Raw genomic sequence first — 17,195 nt, 5'->3', positions numbered from 1 at the left:
ACATTCAGGAAATCTGTGACCTGTGACCAGAAAAAAATGAAATTAACACTTATTATTGGGGATGAATGTAAAGACAGTCCTGTTCCATGCTGTAAAATGTGTAGACTAAATTGAGAGAGGGACAGAGTGTGACATCAGATGGTATTTGGGTGTTTTAAATACACACATCAAGCTGGCTACACAAAAGGACTTGGGCACCTAACTGCCACTTTACAATTCTAAGTCCCAGAATCAGGTCCTACAGGTATTCACAAATACCCTGCTCAACTCTGACTAAGGGTTAGTCTGATGTGTGGCTCCCTCGGTCTCTCCTCTTGAAGCTGTACCTCTGTGGATACATCATGAAAGAGGCAGTGCAGAATTACTGGATTCTTGGTCTTCTGCATGTGGGGTGAGTGTTCAAGCCACCAGGCTATAGAGGAATTTATTCTTTCTCTGCAATCTGGCCTCATGACTTCAATAGAGCTACAGCTGCATTACAGCAACATGGAATCTGGCAGATTGGATGCAATGAAACTATGGCCAACTGACAATAGCTGGATATCTGGCCAAATCTATATAAATAATTATAGTCTGTCAGTTGTTCTAGACTATTTTCTGGAAACCATATTTAATATGAAATATTGAAAACACTATTTAATATCTTTAGTATATATTTGGATTCTTACCTATTAAAATCATTAGGATATTTCAAAAAGAAGAAGAATCATGGAATCATAGAACTGAAAGGGATCTCAAGAGGTCATCTACTCCAGGCCGCTGCATTCATGGCAGGATTAAGTATTATCTATACCATCCCTGGCAGGTGTTTGTCCAACCTGCTCTTAAAAATCTCCAAAAATGGAGATTCCACAACCTTCCTAGGCAATTTATTCCAGTGCTGAACCACTCTGACAGTTACGAAGTTTTTCCTAATGTCCAACCCAAACCACTCTTGCTACAATTTAAGCCCATTGCCTCTTGTCCTATCCTCAGAGGTTAAGAAGAACAATTTTTCTCCCTCCTCCTTGTAACAACCTTTTATGTACTTCAAAACTGTTATCATGTCCCCTCTCACTCATCTCTTCTCCAGACAAAACAAACCCATTTTTTTCAATCTTCCCTCATAGGTCATATTTTCTAGACCTTTAATCGTTTCTGTTGTTCCTCTCTGGACTTTCTCCAGTTTGTCCACATCTTTCCTGAAATGTGGTGCCCATAACTGGACACAATACTCCAGTTGAGACCTCATCAGTGTGGAGTACAGTGGAAGAATTACTTCTCACGTCTTCCTTACAACACTCATCCTAACACATCCCAGAATGATGCTTTTTTTGCTAAAGTGTTACAGTGTTAACTCATATTTAGCTTATGGTCCCCTATGGCCCCCAGATCCCTTTCCACAGATCTCCTTCCTAGGCAGCCATATCCCTTTTGGGATATGTGCAACTGATTGTTCCTTCCTAAGTTTAGTACTTTGCATTTGCCCTTATTTAATTTCATCCTTTTTACTTCAGACCATTTCTCCAGTTTGTCCAGATCATTTTCAATTATAATCCTATCCTCCAATGCACTTCCAACCCCTCCCAGCTTGGTATCATCTGCAAACTTTATGTGTTCTCTTTATGCCATTATCTAAATCATTGAGGAAGATATTGAACAGAATCCGACCCAGAACCGATCCCTTCAGGACCCCGCTTGTAATGCCTTCCAACATGACTGTGAAACACTGATAAATAAACTCTGGGAACTGTTTTCCAATCAGCTATACACCCACTTTATAGTAGCTCCATCTAGGTTGTATTTCTCTAGTTTGTTTATGAGAAGGTTATGAGAGACATTATCAAGAAGAAATGAATGTGACCAGCAAACATTATCACGACATAGTGATATAATTTTGAAAAGAGGGGCCTGATAGAAAATGAAGGGGATATTTTCTCCTAAGTCACTTAAACCCTGACTCAGTATGATTTTTGATTCAGCTTTCTGCACATCTGAATATCAGGCTGTAGAGACAGTAGAGAAGTTATCCTGGCATCCTGGAAATGAATCGCTATTTTGACATCAGTTTTTAATGGAAAAGGCAATGAAATCAAGGTTCTGTATGATGTCAAAATTATGTTTGTCCCCATACATCCCTAGAGAGAAACTGAACCTTTCCTCTATTATCAGCTCAGGAGACAAATGCCTAAGCAAAGAGATGGACCTTGTACTAGAACCTGAATGTCAACACAGGGAGATTCTGTGCACAGGCAAATTCAATTCCAAGGGCATTTTCCAGAGAGTCCCCTTCCCCTGACCTTTCCCTCCCACTCACACACCTGCTCTCAGCTATCTCAGTGCTGCCTTAAGAAAGAGAGAGAATGAAAGAGCTGGGTGATTCAAGTAAATCAGTTTCGCCAGCTATGGCCCCTGTGCTGTAAGCAAATCTGTATGAGCAGACTGCTGCAGCCAGGCAGAAGTAATTGGGACTCTTCAGAGACTCACCTCTAGATAAGAGGGGCAGAATCTGGTCCTTTGAATGAAAAAGATACAAAAATTAAAAAGGATTAAAAATGTGAATCAACTCACCTGGCTTTTAAGCACAGATCATAAATATGGTGAGTTCATTCTGACCTGTGATTTTCTCTTTGCTTAGTCTATCTACCTCCTTATTGATTTGTCTATCTAGTCTGTCTGTCTCTGGAATACAGCATCCAAGGAGATCCAATATTCTTTACTGGAGCAGTGAAACCCCTCAAGGTGTGTAGGGTTATCAGTGGGAGTGAAGAAAAGAGCTTTTCCTTAGCTGACTCCAAGACTAGGAGCTGATTCTTGAGAATTGTTTAAATGCTGTCTTGTTCCCCCTAGGACAAACCTTGAAGTTCATTCTCTGTAACAAGCTATCAGTAACATTGTGCTGGGTCAGCCCTTAAGCAATGGTCTACAGTACCTAAAAATGAGAGCATTGAAGCTTGAGTTATCATATTCATCAAAGTGATTCAGGTACCCAATCTCAGTGACAGTCAATAAAAAAAGGAATGTGTTTAAAAAGGCTCAGATTCTCAAAGCAGCTGAAGGAGTTAGATGTGCAAACAGCAGCACATTTCCTCTCCCTTAGACTCCTTTGAAGGTCCTAGTCTTAATGTATAACTACCACAAGAGCGCAGTGGAGGAAAATAAATGGGGACTGGCCAGCATTCCTTAAAAAATCACCAACAGCTGGATATACAGGTTAAGGGATGAGAAAGGAGCCAATACACTGTACAAGATGGCAGGAAAGAATAGGAGATGAGACGAAGGAGGAGCTTTTCTGAATATAACCTGGTAAAATTTTTCAGACAAGTAGTTTAGTCACTGAAAAATGCAGTTTGGTTGACCCAATACTATTTGTGAATTAGAAAAAAAAAGCCAAATTGTTTCATCCAGGGCAAAACAAACAAACAACAACACAAGTAAAAGTCACAAAGTAGCACCAGGCACCTTAGTGCCTCCCCACATGCGTCTGATGAAGTGGGTATTCATCCACGAAAGCTTATTCTCCAATTTGTTTGTTAGTCTATAAGGTGCCACAGGACTCACTGTTGCTTTTAACCTAGTGGTTAGGGAACTCACCTGGGTCACGGGACATCATGCAATTCCTTCTCAGTCTGATGTAGAGCAGAGATTTGAAGTGAGGTCTCCTATCTCTCAGGAAAGTGCTTTAATCTTTGTGCCATAGGCCTTGCTAGAGACCTAAGCCTAAGTAACTGTATTATCCAAAGGCTGGGAACCAGGGTAGGCTGGGCTTTGACAGAATAGCAATGCACCAGGTAGGTCCATTCCTGACCAGATAAGATGGTACAAAACCACACAACTCTCTCGAGTAACTATGTAAACGTATCTTTGAGAGATGGTACAAGAACACACCAACCCCTCGTAAAGATAAGAATGGGATGACAGGATAATGGGTGAGGATGTTTTGTTCTAACTAGCAAGTACAAGGATAAGAGTGGTAATTAACATCATCCGGAGAGTAGTACGGAACTTGTTTGTATCAATGTATAAAAGGAGAAGTCCTATGAGGGGCATCTTTGTATTGGCCAGGGGGACAGGACCCTAGTGTCCTATCTTGTCACAGAAATACAGGTGTTAGCGTCCCTGTGACCCCTTGGACAGGGTGCTAGTACTGTGCTTTGCTTACAATAAACCTGTTCGAGGGCCTTCACCACAAAACCAAGCCTGTGTTTTTTTCTTTACGAATAATATCGAGATCTGCTGAATCGGTAAGCTGCATTCCCTGCTCGTGCAGCTGACACTGGAGCTCCAAGAACAGCAGCACTCAGCAGCCATAACAACTTAGCAGCCTTAACAACTGTCCACAACACTAACAACTTGGTCAATAAGGTATTTTGGGGCAGGGCATTCTCAGCGTCTCTGAAGCTCTTTTACTTTGTAAAGTCATCAACACATCAGCAGCAGCAGAAACACATGGCTGTAACCCAGCCATGGGGGCATGTAGAATGGGTTTCCATCATGAATGGTCCATTCCAAATCTTCTTCCTTTCACAAGAGTCAGGATGGGATGATTTAGGTTTCTGAAGTCCCACAAAATTGCATCTTTCAATCTCATTCATGGTTGCATTCATGCTCTATTTTCTTCTACCTCAACTCTTTAAACCTTCCGTAAAAGCATACGGTCTTCTGAACATTGTGCATACCCCCACCATTGCAGTCGTCTTCTTCTCAACTAATACAAGACTGCAACTTGTTGGGATCATTTAAGTATCTCCTTGTTTGTGACAAAATCAAATCAATGGTGTCAAGGATATGTCATAATTTTTGACACTGAAAACTGTTTAATTTCCTCTTCTCAGCTCTTTCTAATTAATATGTTTCTGCTCCATATAACAGAGTTGTCATCACTATCATATTGAATACTTGTGTCTTAGTTGTCACATAGACATTCTGCCTCCCAAACAGAGGGCTTTGAAGGTGCTGAAATGTCATTGGCACAAAAGCCATCAGATGTGTGACTTCTTCAGATATAGAAACTTGTGCTGTCAAACAGCTACCCAGATAGAAAAATCTATTCACCCATTCAATGCGGTTGTCATCTACATGCAGCATCAGCAGGTCATGAGCAACCCCATGGCAAAAGAAATTGTCCATCCAAATTATTTGTCAAAGCATTCAGAGAAATCAGGGTGAGTTCACAAATGACTCAAGGCCAACATTCATTGCTAACATTTGACTGACTAATGAATGACATGTGTCTATGCCTTTTTCAAGAGATCAGAAACTATCCCATATATTTCTGAGCATTTCCTCATGCGATTGCTATACATAATTTTGGATTTTATAATATGTTATGACACAGCACACTGTCTGCATTATTTCTCTTTGTTCCTCTCTATGTGGCATTTATCCTTCCATCATAATCTATCTATCTATCTATCTATCTATTTATCTGAGTGACAAGATAGGTGAGCTAATATCTTTTATTGGGCCACTTCTATTGGTGAAAGAGGAAACCTTTCGAGCTACACAGAATTTTTCTTCGGGTCACTGTGCAATGGGTAGGACATCCTCTATAAGGCAGATACTCCATATCTTGTGGACATGAATTCAGCCAGCACCTCAAGGGAGCTAAACGTGCATTAGGAGGACATTGTTATCCCTAGGAAAGGAATCATGGGGCTGGGATCCAGAAACTGGATGTCAACTCTCAGGATCTGCTGAATGTAGTTTGCTCCTTAAATGGGGCACATTGTAAAATGACTGTCACAGTTCAGACCAACTGCATCTGTATTCCCCCTCTATGGTCCAGCCACAGCACCGATTCTCAGGCTTTCAACTCTCCAGCCATTGCCTTTCTTAAGAGGAGACCCTCATCTCTCTCCCAATTGGGGAGGTATTTTGAGGATAACCTGTTCTCAGACTTCAATTTATTATTTCCAGTAAAGGATAGCCTGCCTAACAGACCATCTTCACTTCTCTCCTCACAGACGCTAAAGAGTGTATTTGCTATATTTGTAAGTTACCACACAGATCTTTCTAAGCAAGCATGTTTTGTTCATAAGGTAAAAGCACTACAGAGAAAATGTATTAAAAATAATAAGAGAATCTATACATATGCTAATAAGCTTACTAGCGATCACCCCCAACTGCAACCGGGGCTCTGGCAGAAGCTCTCCTTCAAACTCCACACAGGATTTTTCCTGCTGTTTCAAGTACATCATATCCTCAGCTCAGAACTAGAACAACTCCTTACTCTGTGAGTGACTCATTTATCCACTTTAGCTCTTTGATGAGACCTTGAAAATGTAATCAGCCAGACAGTAGGTCTCTGCAGAAAATGCAGCTTCAAAATGCAGGATTCCAGAGGAGTCAGTCACATTCCCTTCCTCTTTCTCCTAGAATTTCCTTGAAAATCCCTTTCACATGCCTTGTCCCCAAATGTCCTTTGAAGTTCCTAATATCTCCCAGAGATTGCACTAATCAGAACTTCCTCCTAAATGAGCTCCATAAAATACTGTAAGAGTCCATAAATATTTGTATTTTTAATACAATCAACTTCAAAGACATTTACCTTAATTCAATAAGCTTTAAGGTAATTCATTAGGGTTTGTGCAGGATGTTACAGGACACTTTCATATCTGTCACAGTGACAATCTTGAAATATAGTATCTCAACCTGTTACTGCACTTACTGGACTCAATCTTTCTTGCAGCCTTACTCCCATCTATATAGGATTGGTTCTTTGTGTCTTTCTAATCCATTTCAGTTTGTCTTGAATGCTATTTCTCGGAAACTCTGTAGCTAATCAAATCCTTTACTATGACAACCATCCACCTAGTTCTGGGTGTACCTACCCTCCTCTTCTAAATTTAACCCCTTGTTATCCGATCTTCTTTTCACACTCTAAGCCTGGCCTCCCTCAGCTTTTCTATAACTGGTACCACCTGCACACTTTCCCTACTTTTTTCATTCCAAACATGGTCAATCTTTGTAACTTCAAGCACCAATCTTAATGGTTTTCTTTCCACTGTTTTCAAGATCTGTTCCTGTCTCTTGCTCAGTACCCAGCATTCAAAGCCCTACCAAAGTGCAGGCTTAATTATCGACCCCTAGATCCCACACTTCCATAGGCTTATTGAAACCTCAGATGTTCATATAAATATTCACCTAGTGCCCAGTCTTGCAAAAGGCTTACTTCAGTGAACAGGTAGAACAAATTAAGTGTGAGTATGGACCACTGCCATCACTGTGAATCTGTCTGCAGGATTGGGATCATATACGGTGTTGTTTGGGCTCAAGCCTGCAAGTGGTCTAAAAGTGAAAGTCCTGCTCTCCTCAGCTGGATATCCACATGCAGAAAGGCTATGGGGATCTGTCCGTTTAGTCTAAATGCTCCAGTGCATGCAGTATCATGTCTATAGAGAAGAAGAAATGCACAAAAACCAGAAGATCTCAATGGAAAACACCCATTCAGTCAGGTCTTTCTTTCTTTCTTTCTTTCTTTCTTTCTTTCTTTCTTTCTTTCTTTCTTTCTTTCTGTAAAGATATATAAGATGATGGGGATGATTGGGTGCAGTAGTGTTGAGATGGTTTTCCATGCATGTGCAGATGGTATGAAGAAGACACACGATTAGATTGTGGAACTCCTTGCCACAGGGATACGCTTAGACCATAAATGTAGAAAAATTTAAAAAGAAATAGAATATGAAAAAATATCCAGAGTTATGATTAATTATGATAACATTACTGAAAGGAATATTAAATATCATGTCTATTGTAAGGTTCTTGAATCTTCCTCTGAACATCTGTTCCTGGTCACTGTCAGAAATGGGATAGAGGATTTAGATGGCAGGTCTGTCTCAGAATGGCTACTTTTATGACTCTGTGACACAGAAAATGGATTACAAGAGAGCAGTGTTCTTCAGTAGCATTCTTGTCCCAGAGATCTCAAAAATATTTTATGTGCATTAATATATTAACCTCTGCAATACATCTGCCCATTTACTTTCCTCAAATTACAGGTGATTATTACTATCAAGCATCTGTTAAACACCAACAAACTTCTAGTCTTTGTGCTTCAGATAAAATTAAAGAAAGTCCATGACCCAAAGGACTTAAATATAACAAATAAAGAATCTGGAAATACCATATCTTCTTTTATCATTTTTTATTTTATATTACAGTTAGGTGAGATTAAGGCCTTGTCATGCCTCGTTCTATATGGATGTTATAGATGGTCAGAAAAAGAAATTTTCATTACCCAGAAAATTCCATATTTCAACATTTGTTTTAAACCCAACATAGGCCAGAAAGTTGAAATGTCAACATTTTTGTGAAAGGAAAAAATCATAAAATATTTAAACGCAGAACTATCTAAGCATTTCATTTTGTCCATTTTTCTTGAAACAAGCCAGCCTTTTGAAGTGTCAATTTCATTCTCAATCAATATTTTGATCTAAGTTACATTGAGATGAGTAATTTTGTCATTTTGTAATTTTGTCAAGTTGAAATGTCAACTCAATTTTTTTTTTATTTCAGCTTGACATTTTGGAAGAAAATCTATGATTTCATTTTGAGAGGTCAAATTGAAATGAAATTTTTGTTTAGATTTTCCATATGAAAAATTGAAATATTTTACTTTAAAATTCAGATTTTCCAGGAAAAAAACATTCTATCATGGTGAAACCATACTTTGAAAATTCAAAAAAAAATCATAGTAAAAATGTTGACCAGAACTAACAAACTTAAAAGTACCCATGATTGCTGCCATGAAGAATGGAGAGTACAACAGAGTGATGCTTAGTAAGCAGGTTGCAAAAGTTTTGAATTTGGATAACAAAGATGGATGTGGTTTTCTTCATGTAAATACTCCCATTGTTCAACTAGCTCTATTTATTTTGTGTGAAGAATCTGAAAGAAGAAATTCTCCCTGTGAAAATGGGAGCAGAGGGTGGTGTCTTTCATAAATGGAGCAGACAGTGCATGCCATCAGTACTAGGATGGGATGGGAAGAGTGATGGAAGTGGGCACATGTATGGAATTGTGGCTGAACTCACTAGACAGGGAATGAAGAGATCAGGATTCCATGTCTTGCTCTCCACAGATTTTCAGGCTGACCTTGTGCAAGAGGCTGGGACTAAGTTATTCCCATCCAATAGGAGTTGGGCACCTGACACCCCTAGACTCATATGAATAGCTCAGCCTATTGGTTGACTCTTCATTTACCCCAGATCATATCTCTATAATTCAAACATTGGCAATGGATGAATTCAAAGTCATATCTTTTTTCACTGAGACGAGATCCTCAGCTGGCATGTATTGGAGTAGCCCTGTTTATTTCAATGGAGCTATGCTGCTTTTCACCAGCTGGGTTTCTGCATCTAAAGGTGAATTTCCCTTGGGTGCAGAGTAGCTGCACCACTTCCTACTACGTTTATAATGTCAGCAGACACTCAGCGATACACAGGGCTTTCCAACTTGACAATGAGTGAAATTTGAGGAAAACAAAATCACTTTAGCATATGAACACTATGGTCAGAGCCACATTTGATGTAAATCCATGTACCTACATTGACTTAACAGCACCATGTCAATTTACACCAAGGAGTAGGTTCACAAAGGGACATAGGCTCTGCAATGCTCAGCATCACATCTCCTAACTTTGAAGTGCCTGGAAAATCACAGAGATTCACAAAACCAGAATTTGGCACCCTGGCTCCCTCCACAATGGAAGAGGAGAGATATATAGAATTGGTCAGAATCTCAGCTGGCATAAATTGGCCATAGATCCTCTGACGTCAGTGGACCAGATTAAAGAGATATGGAGATAGAGGAAAGGAAGAAATGTGTGACTGACTCTACAGGCCAGTGCTCAAAGCACACACTCTGGATTTAGGAGACCAAAGATCCAGTCCCCGTGTTCCAGTGATTCTTGTACAACTGGGAATCTGGCTCACTGGCATCAACTGAGCCACACTCATTTAGACCAACTGAGGTTTTGTCCCAACGTGTCCATCAGTTACCTGAGTTGAGAATTTCCCAAGCACCAGTTATCCACAGTTCTAGGCTGTCTGATGTAAAAATATGTAATTTAATTTATTTAAGATCATCAACGTTACCTAATAAACTTTAATTTTCCCAATGTTTTCCTTAGGGCTGTTTTCATCTCCTTGTTTTTCAGGCTGTAGATGATGGGGTTTAACATGGGGGTCAAGACACTGTACTGGATGGAGAATATTTCATCCAGCAGCACAGAAGAGACAGAGCTGGGTTTTGTGTACTGGAGAAAACCTGTCAGGTACAACAAACCAACCACAATAAGGTGGGAGCTGCAGGTGGAGAAGGCTTTATGCCTTCCTTCTGCAGAGCGTATCCTCAGTATCGTGGAGATGATGTAAATGTAGGAGATCAGCGTGAGGAGGAAGGAGATTGAGCCAAATATCACAACAGAAGTAAGAAGCACCACTTGATTGGTGAGGGTCTCAGTACAGGCCAGTTGTAACAGAGGAGGAAGCTCACAGCTGAAATGATGGATTTGGTTGGAGCCACAGAAATGCAACTTCAGAGTAAAAATAGTGTTAAGAAGGGCATAAATGAAGCCTATTGTCCATGCCCCACTCACCAGCTGAACACAGATCCCTTTCCTCATTCTCTCCATGTAACGCAATGGGTCACAGATGGCAGCGTAGCGGTCATAAGCCATGGCTGAGAGAATGGAACTTTCAGCACCAGCTGAGAGGAGGATGAAGAACATCTGAGCAATGCAGCCATTGACCGAAATAGTTTTGTGCTCTGCTAGGAAGTTCCTCAGCCCGTTAGGCACCGTGACCGAGGAATAGCAGATATCAACAAAGGATAAATGGAAAAGGAAGAAATACATAGGGGTGTGAAGGTGAAAATGAGCTCTTATCACCACCATGATCACTATATTACCAACCAGAGTGATTAGGTAAATAACTAAAAACACTGAGAAGAGGAAAATCTGCATCTGTGGTTCACTGGAAAGTCCCAGGAGAATAAATTCAGTCACTGTGGTTTGATTTTTCATTGGCATTTATTCAGGAAAACTGTGACCTGAAAGATGAGAGAAAACAAATGAAATTAAAACTTTTAATAAAAGTAAATTGAAACAGCATATGAAGTTAATCTCTCTGTAGCATGAATGTAAAGAGAACCCTATTTCAGGCTGTACAAAGTGCATTTTAAATAAAATAAAATTAAGTAGTATCATAAAAGTGAATTGAAGTGGCATATAGTGATAATCTCTTCAGTTGGATGAATAGAAAGAGAGCCCTATTGTATCCTGTAAAATATATATTTTTTAAATAAACAAGACTTAGAGAAAGCAACAGTGATAAGCTGGCTGGAATTTGTGTGTTGTAAAGAGACAAAATGGGCCAGATGCACAACAGGACTTAGGCCCCTAACTGCCACTTTAAGCACCTAAATTGCAGAATTAGGCCCCATAGGTAATGACAAAAAACCGTACCCTGCTGGGACTACGGGACAGTCTGATGTGTGCCTCACTTTGTCTCTCCTCTTGAATCGGTTCCACTGTGGTTAAATAATTAAAGAGGCATTGTAGAAAAGGGGTCTTGATACTGGATCTCCTGCATTTAAGGTGAGGGCCCTAACCACCTGTACATAAAGCAATTCTCTCACTTGCTGTTTCTCTCCAGCCTTAAAACTCTTTCATCTGTCCCTCTAACATCAACAGAGATACAACTGTTTTTACTTCACCTGGGGATCTGGCCCATTTACGCCAGGGAAGCTATGGCTGAGTCACACCCACTGGGGATCTGGCCAATTCTATAAGTACCTCTTCATCTATTACATTTTGTATTTTTTGTAGAGCAGTGGTTTTGAGGCTTTTTTTCTTTTGCGTACCCATAAAAAAAGTACAATGGAGGTGCGAACCCCTCATCTGTGGACTCCCAGGGATCTGCAGACCACAGGTTGGAAACCACCCCTGTAGAGTATTTAATATCTATAGTATCTTATCTGATTTATCCCTATTAAAATATCTAGGATTTCAATAATAATAAAATAATAATAAATAAGAATAAAAATAATAAACCACCAAGACCTAGAAATACTGGTTTCGGCATAAGCTGATAACCCAATCAAATACAGCGGACACAGGCAAATTAGTAAATATTACAAATGCTATTAAGAGGGCCTCAGAAGTGCTTAGCTGTATGATAGGCTCCTCCACTGCCAAGGTGTATGTGTGGAAGTGGGTAACCCACTGTTGATATCATGCAACTTTCCAAACAATTCAAGAAATCCAGAGATCATTTTTCAGCCAAAGAGTGAAAAGGACTTATACTGCAAACCAAGAAGTGATCTAAGGTTGGATTTTGGCAAAAGCAGAAGAGAGAGATTGGAGGACATGAATGCTCCAAGACATGAAGGAGAGAAATGATAACACCTAGAAAGAAACAACTGAGCATAGACTCACTGGGCAACTGAGAGTTTCATAGCAAAATGGAATTATTTACGCAAATGGAGACTGAAGGCTTGAAAAGGGAGATTAGTCATGTTCAGGGCCGGCTCCAGGCACCAGCATTCCAAGCAGGTTCTTGGGGTGGCAAACTGCAAGGGGCGGCAGTCCCTGTGTTTTTGCCCCCAAGCAACGTGCTGAATTGCTGCCGGGCGTCAGGGGCAGTCCATGTGCCGTTAGGGCAGCACATGCATTTCTACGGCAGTGGCAATTTGGTGGTAGCTTCTATGTTCAGCTGTCGGTGGCGGTGCAGCTTCTGTCTTCTGGCTGGAGACAGAAGCTGCCGCCGAATTGTCGCCACGATGGAAACGCTCGTGCCGCCCTAATGGCCCACGGACTACCCCTGCCGCCCGGTGGCAATTCAGCATGGGGAGGCAAAAATAGTAGAGCCGGCCCTGGTCATGTTGACCCACATGCAAACATTTTGGTAGAAGCAATGACACAGGATCAACAGTAGTGTGGCACACTGCTGGGGTGATCAAGTGGAATCAAGGGGATAAGTAAAAATTTGACATCCAAACAAGACAGCTGCTAGTGATGCAATGAGTATTGAATAGCAATAAAAACACAGACAAGAAGTCTAACAGTGTGATACAGGAAAAGATCTGCTATCCATGGAGGAAGAAGTTGATAATCAAGAATAAAACATCAAAACATATTAAAAGTGGGACTGAGAAAGAGGTGGTCTTGTGGTGATAAAAACCAATGACCGCGAGTGCATTCCAGCCCATGTCAGACAGTAGAAAGGAAATCCCCCCAGAAAGATTCCAAAGATTTACACAGAAATGAGTGCATGGACGGTGGTGGAGAGAGATCAAACCTATTAGGGATAGACAATGAATAAATTCATGGCTTCTACAAGGATATCGGAAAAGAGAGACAGAGAGCCTCAATATGAGTGCACAAGTCCTTAAGGTTATTTACACAGAAGAAAGATCAACCAAACGTAACTGTTCCCTGAACTGCAGAATGTGTTCTGAAAAGGAAGAGACTGTGGAGTGCCTGCTGAGCCTGGGTAGGAGAGAAGAAGACTCATGAGGCGACCAAGTTCCTGCACTGGAGTCTCTGTGGAAGTGCATATTTAAATGAATTTTGTTTTATTACAACCATCAAATCAAAAGCACTCTAGAGAATGAAGAGGCTAAGATTTTATGGGATCCGGCAATTGTCACAGACTGAGGAGTGAAGAAAAATAGGCTAAATGTTAATAGATTGTGCCATACCAGCAGCCAGTGTCTTAAAAAAGAAACAAGAAGACAAGATTGCAAAGTATGAAGAACACTTCCACAAAGTAGATTGATTATTGAAACATAGAACACAGATGACCTCAGTGATTATTGGAACAGTTAGAGTGATCCCTAAGGGTATGATTGAGAAGCTGAACAACACATGACGAGTGCAAGACATCATGGTCAGTGACTTCCAGCAGACAGCGCTCTTAGGCACTGTGAGAATGTGAGAGAAAATCAAAGGAAAATGAGAGCATTTGAGCATCTAAAATGCACAAATTCTGTAGAGGGTTTAAGTAAACTCCTGACTACGCAAACTTATAGTGTTGGTATAGAGCCTGGTTCATTGGTGACTTAAATTTTAGACATTAACTTTACCCTTTTTATGCATAAAGACCTTGTATATTGTAAAAGCAGCAAAGAATCCTGTGGCACCTTATAGACTAACAGACGTTTTGGAGCATGAGCTTTCGTGGGTGAATACCCACTTCCTCAGATGCATGTGAAGTGGGTATTCACCCACGAAAGCTCATGCTCCAAAACGTCTGTTAGTCTATAAGGTGCCACAGGATTCTTTGCTGCTTTTACAGATCCAGACTAACACGGCTACCCTCTGATACTTGTATATTGTGAAAGCTATTTGTTAAAATTCTCCCTTATGTAATACTGAGGGACAGTAATAGTGACACTAAATGAATCACAGTAAATGAATGTGTCCAGCAAACACTCTTTAGGCACGCAGACATGACTTTAAAAAGAGGGGTCGGATTGTAAGTTAATGGAAGTTTTATTCCTAAATCACTTAAATTTCTCTGAAAATTCAATCCAATGGGACTTTTGACTCAGGATCCTGCACATCTGAATATCAGGCTGTTCTTACATAAGATCATTTAATCAAATAAATACCCAAGCCAAGAGATGGGACTTGCCTAAGTGGTAACAAAGGCACTGTTCACAGTGATCCCAAAAGCTAAGTGCCTTTTCTAGAGAATGCCCTGCCCCTAATCTACTCACCCCCCAACACACAGACTCCAAAAGTAGAAACTACTGTTATACTGTACCAGATGTCTCAGTTTTCTCAGTGCTGCCTTGAGAAATACACAAAGAGAGAGATGGCTGGGTTGCCAGCCATTACCCCGATGGTGCTACTGACTCTGTGTGAGTGGACAGCTGCATTCAGGCAGAAATCAAAGGGACTCTGCAGAGAGACCCACCTCTAGATGGCGGGGAGAGGGGGGCAGAACTTGGTCCTTTGAAATTAAAAAGAAAATAAACAATTGTAATGAATAAAAACATGAACCAACTCACCTGTCTTTTTAATGTGGATCATAAATGTGGTGAGATCATTCTGACCTGTGAGTTCCTCTTTTTTTGTTTTCTTAGTCTATCTACTAAATTATTGATTTGTCTGTCTAATCTATCTATCTACCTCTTGGAAACAAAATCTAAGGATGTCTTTTTGGTTGGTTGGTTGGTTGGGGTTTTTTTGTTTGTTTCTCTAACCAGGAGTAGTGAGAGTCTTCACAGCTTATCAGTGGGAGTGGAACAAAGATCCTTTCCTTAGCAGACTCCAAGACTAAGAGCTGATTTCTTGAGAGCTGTTTAAATGCTGTCTTGTTCCCCCTGGAACAAGATCTCTGAAGTTCACTCTCTGTGACAAGGTACCAATAACACTGCGTTGGGTCAACCCTTAAGCAATCCTGTAGGGTTCATAAGCATGAGGGTACGGAGGCTTAGATTATGAAAAGAGCCCAAGAGATTTAGGTTTCCAATCTCAGGTACAGTCAATTAATAGGGCATGTATTTCGGCTCAAATTCTTCCAAGCAAGCTAAGGAGTTAGACATTCAAATAGCAAATATTTTCCTCACCCGAGACTCCTTTGAAGATGATAGCCATAATGTATAATTACCACAAGAGGGCAGTAAATGTGAAAGCATGGGAATTTGCCAGCCATTCTTAAACATTACCAACAAATGGATATGCAGGTTAAGAAATGAGAAAGACTCATAGACTTTAAGGTCAGAAGGGACCGTTATGATCATCTAGTCTGACCTCCTGCACATTGCAGGCCACAGAGTCTCACCCACCCCCTCCTGTAACAAACCCCTAACCTATGTCTGACTTACTGAAGTCCTCATATCGCGATTTAAAGACCATGATGTGCAGAAAATCCTCCAGCAAGTGACCTGTGCCTCATGCTGCAGAGAAAGGTGAGAAACCTCCATGGCCTCTGCCAATCAGTCCTGGAGGAAAATTCCTTCCCAACCCCAAATATGGCAATCAGCTAAACCCTGAGCATGTGGGCAAGACTCAACAGCCAGAAACGCAGGAAAAAATTCTCTGTAGTAATTCAGATCCCACCCCATCTAACAACCCATCACAGGCCATTGGGCATATTTACTGCTAATAATCAAAGATCAATTAATTTCCAAAATTAGGCTCTCCCATCATACCATCCCCTCCATAAACTTATCAAGCTTAGTCTTAAAGCCAGATATGTCTTTTGACCCCATTACTCCCCTTGGAAGGCTCTTCCAGAACTTCACTTCTCTGATGGTTAGAAATCTTCATCTAATTTCAAGTCTAAACTTCCTAATGTCCAATTTATGTCCTGCTGTTCTTGTGTCCACATTGGTTCTGAGCTTAAATAATTCCTCTCCCTCCCTCGGATTTATTCCTCTGATATATTTATGATGAGAAATCATATCTCCCCTCGGCCGTCTTTTGGTTAGGCTAAAAAAGCCAAGCTCTTTAAGTCTCCTTTCATAAGACAGGTTTTCCATTCCTCAGATCATCCTAGTCCTTTTCTGTACCTGTTCCAGTTTGAATTCATCCTTCTTAAACACAGGAGACCAAAACTGCACACAATATTCCAGGTAAGATCTCACCAGTGTCTTGTGTAACAGTACTAACACCTCTTTATCTTTACTGGAAATACCTCGCCTGATGCATCTCAAGATCACTTTAGCATTTTTTAACAGCCATATCATATTGGTGGCTCATAGTCATCCTGTGATCAACCAATACCCGAAGGTCCTTCTCCTCCTCTGTTACTTCCAACTGATGCCTCCCCAATTTATAACTAAAATTCTTGTTATTAATTCTCTAAATGCATGACCTTGCACTTTTCACTATTAAATTTCATCCTATTACTATTACTCCAGTTTACAAGGTCATCCAGATCTTTCTGTATGATATCCCAGTCCTTCTCTGTATTAGCAATACCTCCCAGCTTTGGCTCATCCGCAAACATTATTAGCACATTCCCACTTTTTGTGCCAAGGTCAGTAATAAAAAGATTAAACAAGATTGGTTACAAAATCGATCCCGGAGAAACTCACAAATAACCTCCTTCCAGTCTAACAGTTCACATTTCATATGACCTGTTGTAGTCTCCCCTTTAACCAATACCGTATCCACCTTTCAATTTTCATATTGATTCCCATCTTTTCCAATTTAGCTAATAATTCCCCAGGTGGAACTGTATCAAATGCCTTACTGAAAT

At 40.5% G+C, this 17,195-nt stretch overlaps 1 protein-coding gene across 1 annotated transcript; it reads right to left on the bottom strand.

The window, feature by feature from the left end:
• Positions 1–10,072: 10,072 nt before the first annotated feature.
• Positions 10,073–11,011, bottom strand: LOC115643248 (olfactory receptor 8S1-like). Its single transcript, XM_030547134.1, has one exon. The coding sequence runs from the start codon at positions 11,009–11,011 to the stop codon at positions 10,073–10,075; it is 939 nt and encodes a 312-aa protein (XP_030402994.1).
• Between the last annotated feature and the right edge of the window lie 6,184 nt (positions 11,012–17,195).

This window comes from Gopherus evgoodei, unplaced genomic scaffold, assembly GCF_007399415.2.
Source record: "Gopherus evgoodei ecotype Sinaloan lineage unplaced genomic scaffold, rGopEvg1_v1.p scaffold_53_arrow_ctg1, whole genome shotgun sequence".
NCBI classification, from domain to species: domain Eukaryota; kingdom Metazoa; phylum Chordata; order Testudines; family Testudinidae; genus Gopherus; species Gopherus evgoodei.
The sequence above is the reverse complement of the archived record's forward strand: the minus strand, read 5'-3'. Positions and strand labels throughout refer to the sequence as shown.